Here is a 19,006-nt window from a genome sequence, read left to right on the forward strand (position 1 = left end):
GATATATTGAGTTATCTTTTTTTAAGCATGGGGAACAGTTTTATGAAATCTGAACATTTTTGGGGAAAGAGAAAAAGACCGCTCAATACCTCTAGAGATGTAGGTCGTAGGCTTTTCAGGGTCAGACTCGGACTCAGGTCTGGGGATGGGGGCTGGTGGACGGTTCTGGATCGCTGGGTTATAAGTGTCGTTTCCATCCACAGTATCATAGATATCCTCTGGGCAGAGGTTGTATGGATCCTCCTCTTCTTCAATTTGATCTAAGTCATACTCTTTTTCCTCTTCCTCACTTTTAGGGTGCCCATTGTTGTCCTGGTTTACACTGGCATGTGGTTTTGCTGAAGGACACAATATAACCGTACTATATTTTATATATATGTATATACTTTACTATATTATACATGTTGCAATTTGAGGTCATTACTTCAGTTATTCCAATATATCAAGGTATACCTTGGAAGAACTTCCTAAGCATAGCTTCCTCTGGGTTCTCGTCTACTTCGGTCATCACCTCATCTGAAAAAAACATCAGAATCAGAAACAGTTTGACCATCATTTTTGTAGTCGTCATAATTTTAAGGACCAATAAATGAAATCATGCTAATCTTACATATTTCCTCTGCACATTCAGGGTTAATCTTCACCATTGACTCATATATGTCCTCCGAGCAACCAGAGTAATTCATCATGATATCAGTGGCCGTTGACATCGTCTCATAAATCTCTACATCCTCTTCTGTGTTGATGGAGTCCTCAATGTGAGATTTGAGCATGTCTGCTGTCGCCTAGATTTGTCAGAACACAAGAGACAGGCAGACAGTGAGTAAAAAGATATGCAAAAAAAAATATGCAACACATTGTTGGATGCTGCATGCAAATAATCTGCATCGCTGGACTTACAACAAATTCATCCATGAACTGTCTGAGATCAGAGAAGCCGCTCTTCTCTGCCAGCTTGTTTGGGTAGTCTCCATACTTGTTCATCACGCTGTAAGCCTGCAGAGCCCCAGGACACTGAAGGAGAATGGTGGTCAGCTTCTTCAGGCCGTATTTAGCAGCAAAGTGGAGCAGCGTGGGAAGCTCCTCGTTGCGCTGACCTGAAGTTCCAAAAAGCAATCGGATAAAACAATTCCTAGGACTGTATGTTGACTCCTGAAAGCTGCTTTCACTCTGTGAGGTTTCATCATAATAAATCAAACAGGCAATGCAGATGTGGATCAAATATGCTTTCAAATGCTTCCAGATATGTTCTCGTGATACATTTGCAACAACAGCACATCAGCCTCCAACTTTGGGAAAGTTTTTGGGGAATGCCCCAAAATAAATCAGCTTTGGCAACTAATAGAACAAGAAATCTGAGTTTTTGTACTCACATGACGCCATATTGTCTACTTCAATCTGTCTGATTCCAAACAGCTGAAGACTAGTTGCAGGCATTCTGGACTTTAACGAGTCAGTTAGCATTTTGTCCAGCGACTCAGTTGCATTGGAAGTCAAGTTGAAGGCCTGAAAGTAGAAAATGACATGCATGAAGAGCCTGAAGAGCTTTTAACAGTAGCAAAACAACACTTTATTATATGACATAATGTCTTACCTGGCAGATGAAGTTAACAGGATCAGTAGCATTTTCAAGATACCGACTGACTTCTCCCATATTGGTATAGTATGTAACAGACCTCAAGCTGACACAGCATTGGTCAGTGTACATGGTGAGAGATGCCACTCCAGCAGGCATCTCTAGTGGGAGAAAAGAAAATACGGTGATTTCAGATTCAAGTTTCTTCACATCAACACTGAAAAAAAAGTTCACATGACTTCCTGGCGATACTTACCAGGTGCAGTAACACTTATAGTGTATTCATTCTCCACAGTGCCTGGGACCCTTTTTGCAGGTACATTTTCAGATGAAAACTCTACCTCTGGTACTGACCAATCATCTACTTTATGCGTAAAAATGATAAAAACTCTCTCCTGTTCCTTAAAAAAAAAAATTAATAGAATTAATATAGCTTCCAAGTAATTATTTTGAACTAGGAGTTTACTAGTTCATTTCTAGAAAACAAGTGTTGATACTACTGTAATATGACCTGATGTTTTTATGATGTAATTACTTCAGTCTTACCCCACACAGAACTCGGTTTGGTTGAACGGTGAGACAGGTGAGGTGCGTGGGTGTAAAAAGTCCCTTGCTTGTTGAACACTCCGTGCTCACTGCTTCTTCATCCTTCAGGACAGTTTCTTGTTGCTCTTCTGACACCAGTTCCTCGGTTTCATCAAGGGTGAGATTTTCCATAGAAGATGCTGCTGGGATGTGCAACTCTGCTGCAGCTACAGCTACAGCTTCGCTCTCATGTTCGGCCTCCACTTGTCTGCCTTTGAATAAAAAATAAATAAAAAAAAGCAAAGATGTTATTATCAAAAATCAATCAATCAATCTTCGATGTGAACCTTAATATTCTACATACAATATTCATTCAGGGAGTCCTAAAGGCTCAGTTTATGCACAAAATATACATTTTCTCTGCTGATAGTTTCAGTTCTATATGCTGAAGTTTGAGGTATCCGCATACAAACCTTCTGTGACCACCTTGTAGACACAACACAATGAAGATATAGAATTTCATTTGTGTTTAAAAACCATATGATAAACCACAGCCATCTCTGTGAACCTGCTCTGAGAACAGTTTTCACACGGACAATCGAGATGCTGATGAGTTCTTTTTCAAACATTTCTTGTCAGCTCTTGACCACCAGATACGATATGTAAGGTAATACATTAAGGCAGGGGTGTCAAACTCAGTTTCCCTAAGGGCCACACTGGAAAATGAGAATCACATTGAGGGCCAGACATGTAGAGATTATTGTGTTTATTTAAGAAAATAAATCAAATATTTGGACTATATTATTGCATGTCTCATATACTGTAGTCTTCTCACTTACATTTTGGGCCTCATAAAGCCCCAAAAAAGTTTGGCAAAAAAAGTTCCTCAGCCAGCGACAAATACGTTGAAAAAAAGCACCAAAAAAGTTGGAAAAAGGCCCAAAAAAAGCATCCAAATTTTCTGAAAAAGTGCCAAAAACATCAGAAAGTGCCAAAAACATCGTAAAAAGCGGCAAAAATTTCAGAGAAAGTGGCAAAACATTGAGTAAAGCATCAAAACCGTTAAAACAAAGTGCCTAAAGCATTGAAAAAAGCACATCAACTGCCGGAAAAGGCGTAAAAAATGCAGAAAAAAGCACCAAAAACTTTGGAAAAAGCGACAAAAACTAGGTCGCCCTAAATTTATTGTGAACTTAAATTGAAATGTGGGCCGGATCAAAACCTGAGAGGGGCCGGATTTGGCCCTCGGGCCTTGAGTTTGACACATGCGTATTAAGGTAAGTGAGATAATATGTCTTTTTGTAATTCGGGTGAACTGACTCTTGGATTATGTTTGCTCTTTGGGCCTCGAAGCAGCTTATCTGCAACTTTATCAAAAAGTTGAAACCTATTAGGAAAAAGCTTCAGAAATACAGTTTAGCTATAATAATAACACCACCAAAGTGTTAGGTCTTTGAAGGCACAAAAAAATTAAAATAACTGAAATAATAACATAATAATGATAAAAAAAAGGGTGATAAGTTTTGCGTACTGTCAGCGATGGACTCCAAAATGGTGGAAATGTAGACTGCAGGATCGTCGTCAGCGTAGAGTTTTCTCCAGTTCGGCCAGTCTTCGAAGCACTCCGCCAGGATGTCATCCTCTGGCAAGCCGAACAGCAGCGCCACCACTCTATGTGGAGGATAAAGGAGTCTCTGAAGTGCTCCATGCAGTTCGGGGTCACAGAGCATGTCCAGGATTTCTCCCGTGAGGAGCAGCACAATGCACTTGCAGCTTTGGAAATATTCAAAGTCACATCCGTAGAGATGTTCAGCTGGGTTGACTGCATTCAGCAAAATAGAACTTTTGCGGAATTGTTTGGAGGATTTCAAGATCTGCTGCAAATATGATGCCCATTCCGTTGCCTCAGCTGTGTGCAGAATTAACAACTCGCGTGCTGAAAGAGATTTGGCCGAAAAACAGAAGACGTCAGTGTGATTAGAACGTACAGTGCATGCATTCAAAACACTCTCCAAATTGCCTAGCCAAAGCATAAAACTGGAAAATAATAATCATTAGTTCCTTAAATGCTGCGGATCCAGCCTAACCACGTGAAATGAATCACAATCCTGTAATCGGCTCAAACATTGCACTGATGATATGACACTGATGATATTATGTGTCGGTCTCCATGTTGCAGCAGGTAATGTTTGACGTGGAAATGCTCCACAACATACCAGCTGTCCGGCTGTGAAATGCCAAGGTCAGTGTGGTTACAGAATGAATGTCCGATTTGTTTGACTTTTTTCAGTGCCGAGCCAACAAGGAGTTGTGCAAACATTGCACTGTGTCAACGCTGGTCAGAGTAATTTTGTTTGACTCATTACAGTGTTTAATCAGGTCAAGTTCACCTCTGTACACGTTAACTGGGAAAGAAACCCAACACGACTATTTCACCTTCATCACGGTTCCCACTGATGACAGGGCCGAGAAGACTTGCCATCTGTTTCTTAATGGACCGATGACACGATTCAAATTTAGACGTGTGGGAAATTCTTAAATAACCGACATTAATTTAACCCGACAGGAAGGCTAAGGTGCTTGCTTCCTCTTTTATTTCATAAGCTCAGAAAACAAAACATGAAAGTTCAGTTAAATTAAGTCCAATTAAATAAACATATTTCAAAAGAAAAGATAAAACATTTTAAAAGAGTAATCCATATTGTATAAAAAGATTGCTTTCTTTTGGGTATATTTTCACCATCTGAAACGGACTAAAAAGATGGTAGAAGATATGTCATATTTACCTGATTTAACACTTGAGATGGGTTCTTCCATGGTCAAAAAGTGCAGAAAATCACCCCATAAGACGCATCGTTTGCCCAAATATGTCCCTTTGGTTTGTCAAGCTTACTAAACCTCCTTTCCTCTTCAACTGAAACTAAATTAGCTTTCACCAGCTATAGCACTTTGCTCAGTTGTATTAATAGCAACGCTTAGTTTCCTGATTTTGGTGACACTGCCCACTTCCTGAAACAGTTGAAGAAGTGAGAAAATGCGCTGCAGTGGTGTCATGTCGTACAACAATGTCTTTGATTACACATACCCTTGGCTGTTTTTCATTAGTCATTTGTACATAGTACGTAGATCATTTAGAGGGAAAGTGACGCACAAAAAACAGGGGTAGTTAACGGAGATACTGTGTTGAACCTTGAGACATGCAGGCCCAGACCTTGATGTAGAAAACAGGTTCATCCAAAGCCTCTAGTCTTTATGTAGGAAACACTTTAGATACACTTTTGCTCTGTTCTCAAACATAACACACACACACACACACACACACACACACACACACACACACACACACACACACACACACACACACACACACACACACACACACACAGTTCACCTGTTGTGCGAGTCATATGCTTCTTCTGTTTTTTCACTTCCTTAACAAGGTGAGATGTGTCCAAAGTTTCACAGTCAGAGTGATATTGTGAGACTATATCTCAAATAATGTGCTTATCTCAAAACAACACCGACACTATGGCCATGATCATGTTACCTACTTTAAACTCTACTACCACAGAGGCACAGTTATAAAAGTATAAAAGTTAATGTTAAACACATCTTTATTTTTTACAAGCATTAAAACAGACTTGCTGATGCTAAGTATGCTGATACACTGTTTCTGGGTGTATTTTAAAGCTTAATATGTATTATACGTACATACAGTTAGTAAGTAAGTTTATTTATATGTCACCTTTCACAGATACAAAATCAAAGTGCTCAACATTAAAACCAAAACAAATACATATAATATGTATGCACTCTCATTGGTGAACATTCCAGTCTCCCTGACCATTCTCTACTACTTCTTAAAGGTCCAGTGGGTAACGTGTTATAGTTGTTCATTATCAAAATCTGTGTTGGACAAACGTGTCCATTTTCATGAATATTTACCACCACCATCAATTCCAAGTATTCCTTTTGGCTTGACATTTTTACATTATCAGCTTTATTATTATGATTCTATTAAGTACTGTACAGTTATTTGTGTGCTCAAAAATGCTGACTAAAATGATTAAACACACATACAGTACATACACACAAGCACACACAATGTATTTCCTAAGTTAAACAAGCTGAATGAATCATCCGTATTGTGTCACTATTACTACTGGAGATGGAAGTTTTAGATTCCACAATAAATGTTCCTCTAACATGCAACAACTTATCGCTACAACACAAGGCACCACACTGACATAAGCACTAGAGGGCAGCAGACAATCACTAACACCATCCAGAAGCCCGGCTCTATCACCAGTCACTATGCAGACAACTACCAGAACAAAGCAGTCACTACAAGGCAAGTACCTCTGTAGGTGTGGTAAAATACTTTAGCAGTAATGTCCCATCGTAGGGTATGATGTATTATTTAAATCCTTTGTATTGGTTCGACAGACTTAACAAAGTATTTCCAACTGTGGGGAGTTGGTTTGAGCATCTTTACTTGGCAGCAACTCCATTGAAAAAAAAAAAAAAATATATATATATATATATATTTCAAACACCAACTTTTTCTTCTCCGCTTAGAATAAAGTTGGCGTGAACTAAAGACAGCATCCCCATGCCACATCAACACAGGACAAGTGTTTGGATTTCTGCAGGCCAGGAGGATTGTTGTGCTCTGCTGGAAGAATATGGACATACCTTTTATGGGGATGTGGATGCAGCCTGTCTTGCTTTGAAGAGATGGACTTCTATTGTTAAAGGAAAATACAAGAACTTTACTCATTTATGGAGTACTTATAAAGATTTTTTTTTTGCTTTGGGAGGCTGAATGTGCTATATGGTGCCCTTAAATTCAATGGAACAAAAAAAGTAGTGTATATGGCATGTGCAGTACACTACTTTCTGCTGACAATTCTACATTGCAATGCGTCACATTTACTGTTGTGTGACCCTACACCTGTTTGTGATGACGCAAAATGACAATGATTCATAACTGTACTAAATCTCAATCCACTGATCACTTAAATTGTGAAAACTGTGTTATTAGCAGGTGAAAAGAGTTGAAGGCTACACTTGAGGTATATTTTCCTGGCATGGCTGAACCTGGCATGGCTGAACCAACTGGAAGACCAAGTAAATGCCAATAAACACAAAGCAATCATCAGTGATCCCGATCATTGTGTGAGAATGGACGGACCTGATCGCAGCCCAACAGCTTTTTCCACTTCCACCAACAAAACACCAAACCATCACATCTCTTTTAGAATGACATCATCGACCAGACACCTGTTCGAAATCAAAGCCAAGAAGCTGTTCCTTGTTGGCTCGCGGTTTAAACCTTTTTGTTGGTGTTTGGCTTATTCTGGCATGTACATGTAGGTTTGCCCTGGTCTCAGTCTTCACTTTCTTTAATTATAGTTACAAAATTACGAGACAATAGTTTATTCACTTGTCTAACCGTGAATTCCAACCACAAAATCAATTTACACAGCTTTGCCTTTCTCCAATAATACAATTAGTTTTGTTCCTGCTTTGACCTCTCTCTCCGGCGTAGACCTTTTAATGGCCGCAGCAGAAGTTCACTCTGACTTCTGAAGAGCAGGGTGATCCATGACCCTCCTTTAAGTACAATTTCCTGTAGAAAAAGAATCCCCTAATTTCTTCTAACTCTGCCATTAGCTACCATAAGCATGACCGGCCCGTTACCTTTTGTTTGGGCTCCCTTGAAACCACTATCTATTAGGTGGCTCAAATCAAATCCCTGCAGCCTGAGTTTAATAAGAGAATATTTTCGCTCCTATATTTTAACCTTGTTATCCAATATCCTGTCTTTTTAGTCGGCAGTGTGTTTTCAGCACACAGAGCGACTCAGCCAGAGAGCGTGTGTGCATCAGTTCACAACAGAGACCTGACGTGCCTCTCGGAGCACAAAGGTTCAAGCAAGGACTAACAGGTTTGTGATATTCTGCTCTGCTGGCACTGGATTAGTTAATGTTATAGGAGGTAAAGAGTTTACTACTGACCAGGCCGGCCATTATTTTTAGTTTAAGTCTACCTGAGCCATGCCTAGATGTTAGCTGGGCCGCTTAATATGAGATGCAATATGAGGCTGCTTAACTATGTTTGCCTTATTTTACTTGAAATTGCACTTAGCAGACATAATTATTGGGTATGAGAAAATGGATTTGGCCAATTTTCCGAACTGCATTTGATTTCAATAACGTCCACATTATGCGCCTCCTTGGTGAAACTTTTCCTAAAAGGTAATTTTTAGGAACGGAAGAAATGCTGCCTTATTTAAACATGCATTTTTAGACTTTGAAACAGTTTCACAAGCTCATGAAATGTTCTCAGATCATAGAGACGCGTGTAATTCTACAATGACAGAATAACATCAAAACTAAAGTTACAAAGTACCGAGCACTCCAAGGCAGGAGGCTGTAACAGAGGGGAAGCAGAGTACTGTACATCTAATATTGCCGACATAATGGTCATGTTACAGTCTCATTTACTGTACTTCCCCATCCCGGGAAAGCTCTACCTCATATCTGCACTACCTCTGAGGCTGTTTTGGGAGACTTTTCAAGTGGAGGAAGCTAGAAACAAAGCACAGTCCGAGGACACGGAGTGCAATCTTGAAATGGAAAACTGAAATGGGGAAAGGGTCTCGAGCTGAAATGTTATTTGGATGATAGCCTGCATAAGAAAGGAACTGTGTTTGGTTTCTCATTGAGAGTCACCAGCAGGGCTCATTGTGATAAGAAAATAAGTCTAATGTTACCTGATCTGGTATAATGTGGACCAATTACCACTCCATTGCACTTCATTACAGGCCTGTAATAGGGCCAGGGGGTCAGCGCTTGAGATGGAGTGACAGAGGAAAATGGAGTCGTCATTGATAATATGATAAAAACTGACAGTGAGAGGCCCTTCCAACAAATTATTGAAATTTACAGTTGATAGGGAAACACTATAACCTCATTTGGTAAGCAGCTGGCAAGCACTTGTACAAAGCAGGTCCTCTAACACAATGAGGGGCTTATGGAGAGAGGGAAATCCAAAACTATCACAGAATAGTTTGAGACTCCTGCTCATTGGCCTCTGGCACTGAGTGCGCATGTATTCCGTTTTTTGGAAAAAATCTTAAGTCACACAAACTCACTGGACAGTATATTTCTCTTTAGCAGGTGGATTGTGGAACCCATTATAAGGTTGCAACAATGACATGCTGACAAAAAATGTGTCAGAACAAACAAATGAAGTCTGGCAGACATTATTTTCATTCTTAGCGTCTCGCCACAACAGAATAGAGAAGTGCATAGGCTAACAGAATATAAAATCTCACAGTTACTGTAAAACACTCTGCTCTTGGAAAAAGGTACGGCAACCATTTGTTTGCCTCAGTTAAAGTGCCTCCATTTGAGGCCCCTTGAATAAATAAATCAAATAAACTACCGTCAGACACACATTTCCAATCCATCAAGGTAATCAGATTCTGTTTACCTGAATGGGAACTATTCTAAAATGTTATTAAAAACTTAAATGGAGTTTAGGTGTGGAATAACTAGGCACAGGAAATGATGAGCAAACAGCAGGATAAGATTCCAATTACTATTAAACAAGCATTGCATTGACTAGTAAAGAGGAAAATAGCTTTGACATTTTCCACAGCAGGAGCGCCCACCTGACAGACTTTGTCGTATGAGAGCAAGGCAAATTCAATTCATATAGGCTTTTAGACATGAGGTAGTCAAAGCTTTGTCCTAAAATTCTGCTTAAAGGCCCATTTTCACTTACTGGAGCTGTGGTCTGCATGCATATGAGTGGTTCAAGAATAGATACTTACTGTGTAATAATCATTTACATTTTTAAACACTGTATCTTTGCCAGTTTGATGAAACAACTGGGATATATAAATATATATTGATTTATACGGTATAAAGAAAATAATAGAAATTTCTATTACTTTCTTTATACCGTATAAATCTATATATATATATATATATATATATTTATATTTATATAAATTAGAATGACAACATTTTATCATGCATTAAAAGCTGAATCAAATGCAAGATACATAAGGAAATATACTGTATGTTCAAAATATGTCTTTTACAGCTCACTATCATTTTACTGAAGCATTTACAATACGCCCCAACATTGGGAATTCAACAAGGCCATAAAGTCATTACCTTGTACTGACGGAAATATAATTTATAAATCATTTAGAGGCCCTGTTAAGTTTATCTCACATATCTAAATAGGCAATATATTGAATGCATGCTTCATTGATCAAAACTGTTGTGGAACAACTTATCGAGCAACCATCTTTAACTACTATTTAAAGATCATTTCGTTTTCATCTACAGTCTCCAGTCAGCTGAAATCACTTCGACATGATAAGACAGTCAATTTGGATGTCAGCTTTGGCTACAGTAATCACACTGGCCACTAGATAAGTGTGACTTTATTTATTTATATTGAGTGCGTGTCTACTTGAAGATAATAGTTTCATTTTTCCAGAGAAAGTTTGCCAGCTGCCCTCATTGTGGAGTAAATGTGACAGATTCCTGCTTCATTAGGATTCATCGGGCTAACAAAGATGGATTCATAAGATGAATCAACAATAGCAAAAGCAATATGCAGGATTCCATGAATCTCTTTACTCTCCTTGTACTGTCTTAAGTACGCACTTCACAGCTTGAGATTCACAGATCACAGGTGACAGCAAGAGAATACAAATACTCACACCCTAAAAAGTAATAGTTCAAGAAAGGTTCTTCCAACATATCCAATGTGCCAATAAAAAAAAAATTGTATACAAAATTATAAATCAAAACTATTTTGAGTGGTATATTTAATAATAATTGAGGACGGGCGCCTGGGTGGCTCGCCTGGTAGAGCGTGCGCCCATGTGCAGGGGCTTAGTCCTCAACGCAGCAGTTGCATGTTTGATTCTGACCTGCGGCCCTTTGCTGCATGTCGTTCCCCCTCTCTCTCTCCCCTTTCATGTCTAAAGCTGTCCTATCTAATAAAGGCCTAAAATGGCACTAAAAAAAATAAAACTTTAATAATGATTGAGGACTCTTGTAACTGGAGGTACATTCAAACACCTTTGGAGAAAAGGTTTTGCATTGATCTAAAAATGCCAGTGGTTACCAGATTAAATCTTCCAGCTTTCTGTGGAATTTAATTGTTTTAAGGTGGTAATATTCATAACTATCTTAAGCTTCTTTAAAGGCAGCTTAACGTGGTTATTGGAGAAGATATAGCAGGTTAAAAATAGTTGGTGAACTGCACATTACCTCCATTAAGTCATGCTCTTGTGTAAATAGTTTAACACTGACATTGGTAAACAAACATTTATTAGACCTGATTTTATAAAACTGAATCAAATGGAAAAACATTTGCACATATTTTTTACCAGGTGTTTGCATTAACTGTATTGTTACTATTACATAGAATAAACTGCATGTATTATGATATTATATTATATAGGAAACTATGTTTAAAAAAAAAAAAGCCTATAAAATGGCATAACCAATTTAGCGGTATTGTAGAAAAGGATATAGTCAACTGTGGTCAATGTGATACAAAGTACCAGCTGTAACCAACCTTTCCTCATCACTTTTTCACATTAGCTCAGGTTAATCCTGGAAGCTCCATTAAACAGATTTCTTGAGTTACTTGCTATCGACAGAGGACAAGTAAGCATTAGTACTTTTGTGTCCTCTTATTAGAAATCTTGTTTTTTTCCCCCCTGTGTAGCATGCTAGAGTCCTTTTTGGTGGATTTATCAAACTGTCTCCAGTTATCTGTGGCCTCTGAGAGAGTGATCAGTGACAGACTTCCTTTTTGTTGCTGGTTGGCACTATGGGTCGGATTGTTTGTCCAAGTAAGCAACAGTAACATCGAGAGGTAGAACTTAGCAAATGGTAACTTATCCTGCTGCTTTACAACATACTGTATGACAGATGTTACATCAGTATTGTTGAAGGATCATGGGACATTTAATGGCATATAACTGTGTGCGGTGGAGGCTGACAGGAATGACGAGACCAAGTTGGGGATGTCAGACAGCAAAGGTCATGAACCGTGTGAAACAATAGAACCACAGGGCACTGCTAGACAAGTGTTAATTACATGCAGACTTTATGATGACAGTGACTCCGAATGTGCCCATTTCAGAAGTTGATAAAGGTTCCTTCACAGTTCCACTGTGCACAGCCCATAAATGGATCTTTATGGAACATTTCTTTGGGCTTTTCAAAATGTCACCCAGCCCGTTCGTACGGTGACTATTGTGACCGTTTTTTTTTCTGGAAGTCACCTGAGAGGTTCATAAAGTACTACATGTGGAGCAAGTGTGAAAGAGGCTTCCAACAAGCTTTAATTTCAAAAATGAAAGTGCATACTTACAAAGATATTGCATTGCAGAGCTTGTCATTACCACCACTGCTAGTGTATCATGAGGATTTTGCACTTCCACAATGAGGCACAAGAGGTCAGAGCTCCACTACAAATACTATGTAACACCTTCATCTAATCCACAGCTAGTGTAAGCCAGACATGCACTATTCATCGTTATCATGAAGGCCATTGCCTGAAAGATGTCTGTTGAAATAAGTTTGCTTTAAACATCATTACAAATCCAATTAATAGTGTCATTAAACTAGATGAAAAGAGTGACAACATTGTGTGATTTGAATTCTTTGAAAATTCAGGAAGCCTACAGCTGAATACCAGGTAGCAATCTTGTCAGTGATGTTTAAATGTAGACGTTGTTGAGGAAGGTACTGCTATGGGCTTTACTGAGCGACATGAGCTACTGTTGTTAGTCTTTACGCACCGTAATTATCAGACAGATTTTCATCTCAATGAGGTACATTTGCAGCTGGAAAGTATGACCAAATGTTGTCTTTTAACACCAGTAATACTATATCAATATACATTCAATATGAAAAGCATATTTTGAAGTTGATCTTGTTGAGGTTGTTTACACAGAAACCCTCTTCCATGGGATAGCATTTAGCCGTATCCTGTATTTTGTTTATTAGATTGCAAGGCACAATGTATATTAACACAATAATACAATGACCTGCCAAGAAGCAGCATCTGTCTTGAATATTAAAGCACTGCAATAAGGTTTAGGTTGAAAAGGAGACTAAAAGATACAGCGTGTTCAATGTGTATTTCATTTGACAAGAGAAACGCTTCATTCATCTTTGTAACAAGCTAAATCTGTGAAGACAACTTAAAGAAGTCCCTTAGGTTTATGTATGTTTACGTTACAATATTGTATGTAGCTATGGTAGCCCTGAAGAAAACATAATAACAATTCCTGTGACTCTATGATAGAATATGACAAATAAACTGAGAAAAAGTGTCAAAAGTTAAAGAAATATACCTAAACATCAACATGTATCAGATGGACTGTCACACAGAAAGACAATGCAGATGTGAAAACTAGACATTGAGTGTCAAGTCAATTCATGAATTGCACTTCCTATATCATACTAACTAACTTTAAGCAAAATGTCAATTTCTTAATAAGAAATGAACAAAAAAGCTGCTTCAACCTAAAAACAATATCTTGTACACTAATTGTCTTTGTTCGCCAAAACACTTAGGTTAACTCAACAAATATTGTTAAAATATTGTTAATCTCAAAATTAATTAACAACAATTTCAGTTTAGGGTAGCCAGTTTCTATACACTAATTTAAAACAGTAAATAATTCATATTTCGTTTTCACCTCTCACTGAACACGTTCTTAGCTTAATTATAGAAAATGGAAGATAGGGGTCATGGAAAAAAAAAAATTGTAAAATGTAAGCTTCTCCATCATGCTAGCTGGTCTTACAACATTTTAAAAATAGTTCTCAAGCCACCAATATTTTTGGTCCACTCGTGGACTGAGTGCCACAAATCCAAACCCCACAGGAGAACATGAATACCAGTATTCCATTAAAAGCTAATCTGTTGTCTCCTTTTGCGGTCAGAAAATGTCCTCCATCTTAAGACGCCACGTTCCCATTTTCTCCTCCGTCATTGACGACAGTGACACTGAGAGGATTACAAAAGGTAAATCAATAAACACCACCGGCTTCATGAATGAGCACAAGTCTCAGGGAACTGATACCTTCACACCAGGTTAGGTCTATTTACCTGTGATATACCAATCCACAGTGTGACCTCTGGGGCCCGATCTCTATAGTTAGGTTTAGATGTTACTGTGCCTAACAATGAGAAGACACCTAGCTGCTCTACAGCACATATCCACATGATGTTGGGCAATTATGAGGAGAACATCAGCTCCGTGTTAAAGCACAGAGCGCAAACTACCCAGATGTCAATATTAATGTTATCTAACACAACAGAGCCATTGTCATTAGAGCTGGGCAATATGGAGAAAATCTAATATCACGATATTTTTTTTTACCAAATGCATCAATGTCGCTTTTCCACCGATAGTGTGGCGTTGACTATTGGTGCTTTCACAAAATATTTACACAATGAGATTTTTGATAGATAATCATCAGTAATGTGGATGCAATGACTAAGTGGTTAAAGGAAAATAACAGACTTGCTAGAACTGTCTGGTAAGTACAGAAAATTACCTGTACTGTAATGTAGCCTCTAAAACCAGGAAAAGACAACACATATTACAATATCCAAAACGTAAGAAGCTATATAGTCTCATATATCGATATATTGCCCAGCCCTAGTTGTGATCCTCTTTAAACCCTTCTTTTTTCTCTTTAATAATGTATCCTGCTTAGGAGACTTAGTGCTCTTACTACCCTTTAAATAAATGTCTTCAACTAGATATTTTTCACTTCCTGCAACTTTTAGGAACTTCATTGCTATTTTTCAGTCGGAAAGCAGATCTCTAACTTTCAGCAAATGGCATGGGACAAGAAGAGGCAAGACTGCCGACCAGACAGACGAGCGTTCCACTCTCCAGCTCTTAACAAGCATAGTAATACATCAGTCAAAAGCAATAATTTTACTATTAATGAAATTCCAATTTGCCTTCAGTGCATTTCACGTTGACATTTTCCACATTGCAACAGTGCTTTGATAAAGTTTTTAAAATGCAAAAACGCATCTAAGAGGCTAAAGACCAGCCCGGGTGTCAGCGTGCCTGGCAGAGGACTATGGTACTTAATTTTTATCGCCATGTGCCCGGGGCATTGAAAGCCTGAATGTTAACATTGGCTCCATTTTCATTATCATCATATGATTATGGATTTTACTGCATTTAGCTGATAATACAACTAGGAGCTCACCTTAAAAGAAGTTGCTCGAAGGTTTCATTTCTGCCCAAATGAAATTTTCATTTGACAAACAAGTATAATTAGGCTGCACTTCTTGTTCAGTGTCAGTCTGTTTTCTGATTGAACTTAGACCAATTTGCTGCCACTAAATGAGTTTGAATAATTTCCATTCTGAATGTCTTGGGGACATTAGCTTTAGGAGTGCTAAGTGGCCGCATGCTTTTTGAAGTTGCTGATTATTTGATGCCACCCCTGTCTACCTATACGTTTTTGAGCTTACTTCAAAGTTAACAAGGAAGAAAAAAAAAAAGCTGCACATAGCCTACCTCGGAGTACAATGAGAATTTTAAAGTGTTTTTGGCCAGGTCTGGGAGGCAAAGTGAAAATTACTTTAATAAGTGTGTAATACACTTCGTTAGCTCCATTGCTCTTTGCTTCTTCACTTTATTTCTTTTATGCGGCCACTTTTATTGTATTGAAGGCGCAGATTTGTTTCTGTTGAAACTGTACACCTAATAACTAATATTTCAGTATCGGTTTCATTAAACCAGCTAATTACAAATTAATAAATTATGAATTATGAGAACGGCTGCAGCTGGCTCTCTCATTCCCTCTCCGTTATTGATAATAATGTGACACAAGAATGTTTAGTATACATTAGAAGAAGGAGTAAAGCTAGTGGTGTAGCCTTTATCCACATGAAGTGTTTATTTCCTATAACACAATAACCATAAATGTATTAGGAGATAAAACTGTTGCAGATTACCTACTATTAATAGCACTGTAAGCCTCTGCAGCCACAAGATGAGAAACAGGAGCACGCCACTGTGGATGGCTGAGACAAGTGGAGTTATTTGTATATTTCCCCCCTTATGGATTTGGTAGATGACCTAAAATCTGAGTAACAGCTATTTCAGTAGGGGTAATCCAGTCATCCTCGAAGAAATAAACAGCAATGTGGAGCGAAATTGAACGAGTGAAATGGAGTGAATGAAATGGGTGAGGGCAAAAGAAAGAGAGGATCACAAATAAAGCTCAATGTAGGATTGATGAAGAGGAAATGGGGATTTTGACAATGTGATTAAGTAATGGTTTCAAAATATGAAAGCAATGGTAATGTCAATGAAGGGCGGAATTACATTTCATTATCATAAATAAGGAAAACCAAACTGCGGCTTAGTTATGAGGAGGTTACAAGCTGGTGTGCCCCAGATCCTTCCACCCAGCTCTAAATGTTTCTGCTAGACTTTCTTTTGTTGGGGTTTTTGGTCATTGATCAGAAAAATGTAGGTGGCACTGAATAGTTTTACAACAATAAACACTTAAACATATGAAATCACGGTTTGGTTAATTATATTAAGATTGAAAACGTAATGAAAAGTATTTTCAAAGCAACAAATCCTGTCTCATTAAATGATCAAATCTAATTCCCATGCTTTTCAGGGTTCCCAACCCTGCAAAGGAACTCTGTGCCCAGAAACACAAGATCAAGCTCAATCCTGTCTCCACGTTCCCAAAGTGGCACTAAATAACAGAGCTACACACAGAGTAATGGCGGTTTACAGTACAGAGGACTATTGAACTAACATGACAATGGGCTCAGAGACCACTACAAAGTGGAGATAATGCTGTGGATTCCATTCAAAAGACAGAATTACTGTGGATCCAAAAGGATTGCACTACATCTGCAATTCATTTGCATTGTACTGGTTTTTCCAAGGAATGAAACGACTCCAAACTCGTACAACAAGCTGACTTACACAACGATACGCTGCAGCTTTGTCGGTTCTCGTACCAATCGCTCAATGAAAATATTAGAGTGGACACAGATATCTTGAATCCAATCAATTCATAAACACAGCCTGTATTGAATAAACAGTCTCAACATACAGAAACATTAAATAGAATGTTTTCTAGATTGCACAGTTCATTTCTATGAAGGGTTTTATACTTTGCTGTATGTTCTAACAAAGTGCAAGCACTGTGTTAACTTGGCCTTATTGCAGACATATACGCTGTATAGTATACAGTGTGTACTTGTCTGGTTCATGTCAAACTTGTTATTTTAATACTTGTTATAGTTATTACTGTTATATTTAAAAAAAAAAATAACTTCATGGTGAAAAAAAGTCACTTAAATGAATAAATAAAGTGAAAAAAATAAAATGCCCTAAGTAATGACATGTCAAAATCAGTAGTGTATGTTTTATAAAGTTACCTACTCAGAAAGGGACTTTTCTTTTTTAATTTCTTGCACTTAACGTGACAATAAACAATGTTTTTTTTTTTCTATAAATTATACAACAAAGTTGTTGCTCTGTCGTTCCGTTTTCCTTTTTTAGGTCCATTAATTCACTGAATTCCAATAAACGGAGGCGCCATGCAATCATCATTAGGAATTCTGCGTCAAAAAGCTGTGAAAAACACTTCTTAACACTACACTACCTAAGAGCACAGAATTCTAATTGACATGTTGAAATTTTATGCATGATTCTATGTCTGGAGTAATTCTATGCCAGAAAGTGTTGACTTTTGCTGGTCTTACATCTGCCATAATGATTACCAAGAGCTCCACTGCATCGTGGAGACAGGCATATTGCTGCTGTGTGTTCTTCTACCTGGTTTTGACATGTTCGTGCTGATGTGCGCCAGTAAATGTTTAAAAAATATATTTTCTCTTTCTCAACCAGAAGCAACACAAACTTGCTGTCTTTCACCACAGTGGGCTCTTAGTAGTTGAGAATTGTTGGAATTCAAACACAGTGACAGTTGCAGTACTAACGCCAAGTCAAAGATGTGAATTAGACTTACTGGATACTGAAACCATCATAACCTCTAATAAGGCATGACGTGGTTGTTAAGCTAATAATTATTAGTTCACGATTTGACTTGGCTTCCCTAGCGTGCTGGTTTTGATATGGATCAATTTGCACTGTGTGGGCAATTACCATAACTTGTGAAATTTTACAAAATAATTTGGGAGAGGACCGGGTAGTGTGCATGTGAGAGTTCTGAGCTGGAAATGAGAGCAACTATCTGCTGTATTGCTACTTTAACAACACTCAGAATAATAATGTATTCTTCTGAATGTAAATGATTTCATTGTACTAATGCAACAACCTAAGAATGTTGCAGTAGTCTCAAACGGTTGCAACAGATACTTTGCTTTACTCTCAATGGGTCATTTCATTCATTCTGACAGTCAAGTGTGCCCAATGACTGGTGCATATTCTACATTTTTCGACATATATACATTGACTTGTGTCCAGTTGCAAAACACATGCTATTATAAATAAAAGATTTGCAGTATCATGACAACATCACACATCATGCTCATCTACCTTTCATCGTCTACCATTTCTCACTAACTGTAATGCAAACAAAAAAGTTTTTAGAAGTAATTAGAGCAAGTTAGCGCTGATTTGTCATCTCCCTTGGTAAGGATTTTCCAAAGATTAAATCTCTCTTAACCCACTCCACAAAACGCACAACAGCGATAAAGCCAAAATCAGATTTTGGTATCTACAGCCCACAGTTTGCATCCCTATCCATAGGAAAGCTGCTTAGCCTTGGCAGCTAGCACATGTGTGAATTGCTCTGGTGGTAACTGGGTGCAAGGGACCTC

General features: G+C 38.2%; 1 protein-coding gene across 3 annotated transcripts in view; it reads right to left on the reverse strand.

The window, feature by feature from the left end:
* The window catches only part of pik3ap1 (phosphoinositide-3-kinase adaptor protein 1), a 38,255-nt gene that overhangs the window by 9,190 nt on the left and 10,059 nt on the right, over positions 1-19,006 (reverse strand). Inside the window, exons 1-10 of one of the 3 annotated variants that reach the window (XM_039784413.1) lie at positions 4,888-5,221; positions 3,633-4,037; positions 2,123-2,373; positions 1,833-1,971; positions 1,595-1,737; positions 1,374-1,506; positions 901-1,097; positions 611-785; positions 454-516; positions 90-338 (exon numbers count right to left, since the gene is read on the reverse strand). In XM_039784413.1, coding sequence (XP_039640347.1) covers positions 90-338; positions 454-516; positions 611-785; positions 901-1,097; positions 1,374-1,506; positions 1,595-1,737; positions 1,833-1,971; positions 2,123-2,373; positions 3,633-4,037; positions 4,888-4,918 — 1,786 coding nt within the window. In that variant the 5' untranslated portion in view covers positions 4,919-5,221. Of the gene's footprint in view, positions 1-89; positions 339-453; positions 517-610; positions 786-900; positions 1,098-1,373; positions 1,507-1,594; positions 1,738-1,832; positions 1,978-2,122; positions 2,374-3,632; positions 4,038-4,887; positions 5,222-19,006 lie in introns of those variants that run through there. The other 2 variants (XM_039784412.1, XM_039784414.1) reach the window with 2 other exon arrangements.

This window comes from Perca fluviatilis, chromosome 19, assembly GCF_010015445.1.
Source record: "Perca fluviatilis chromosome 19, GENO_Pfluv_1.0, whole genome shotgun sequence".
Lineage (NCBI taxonomy): Eukaryota > Metazoa > Chordata > Actinopteri > Perciformes > Percidae > Perca > Perca fluviatilis.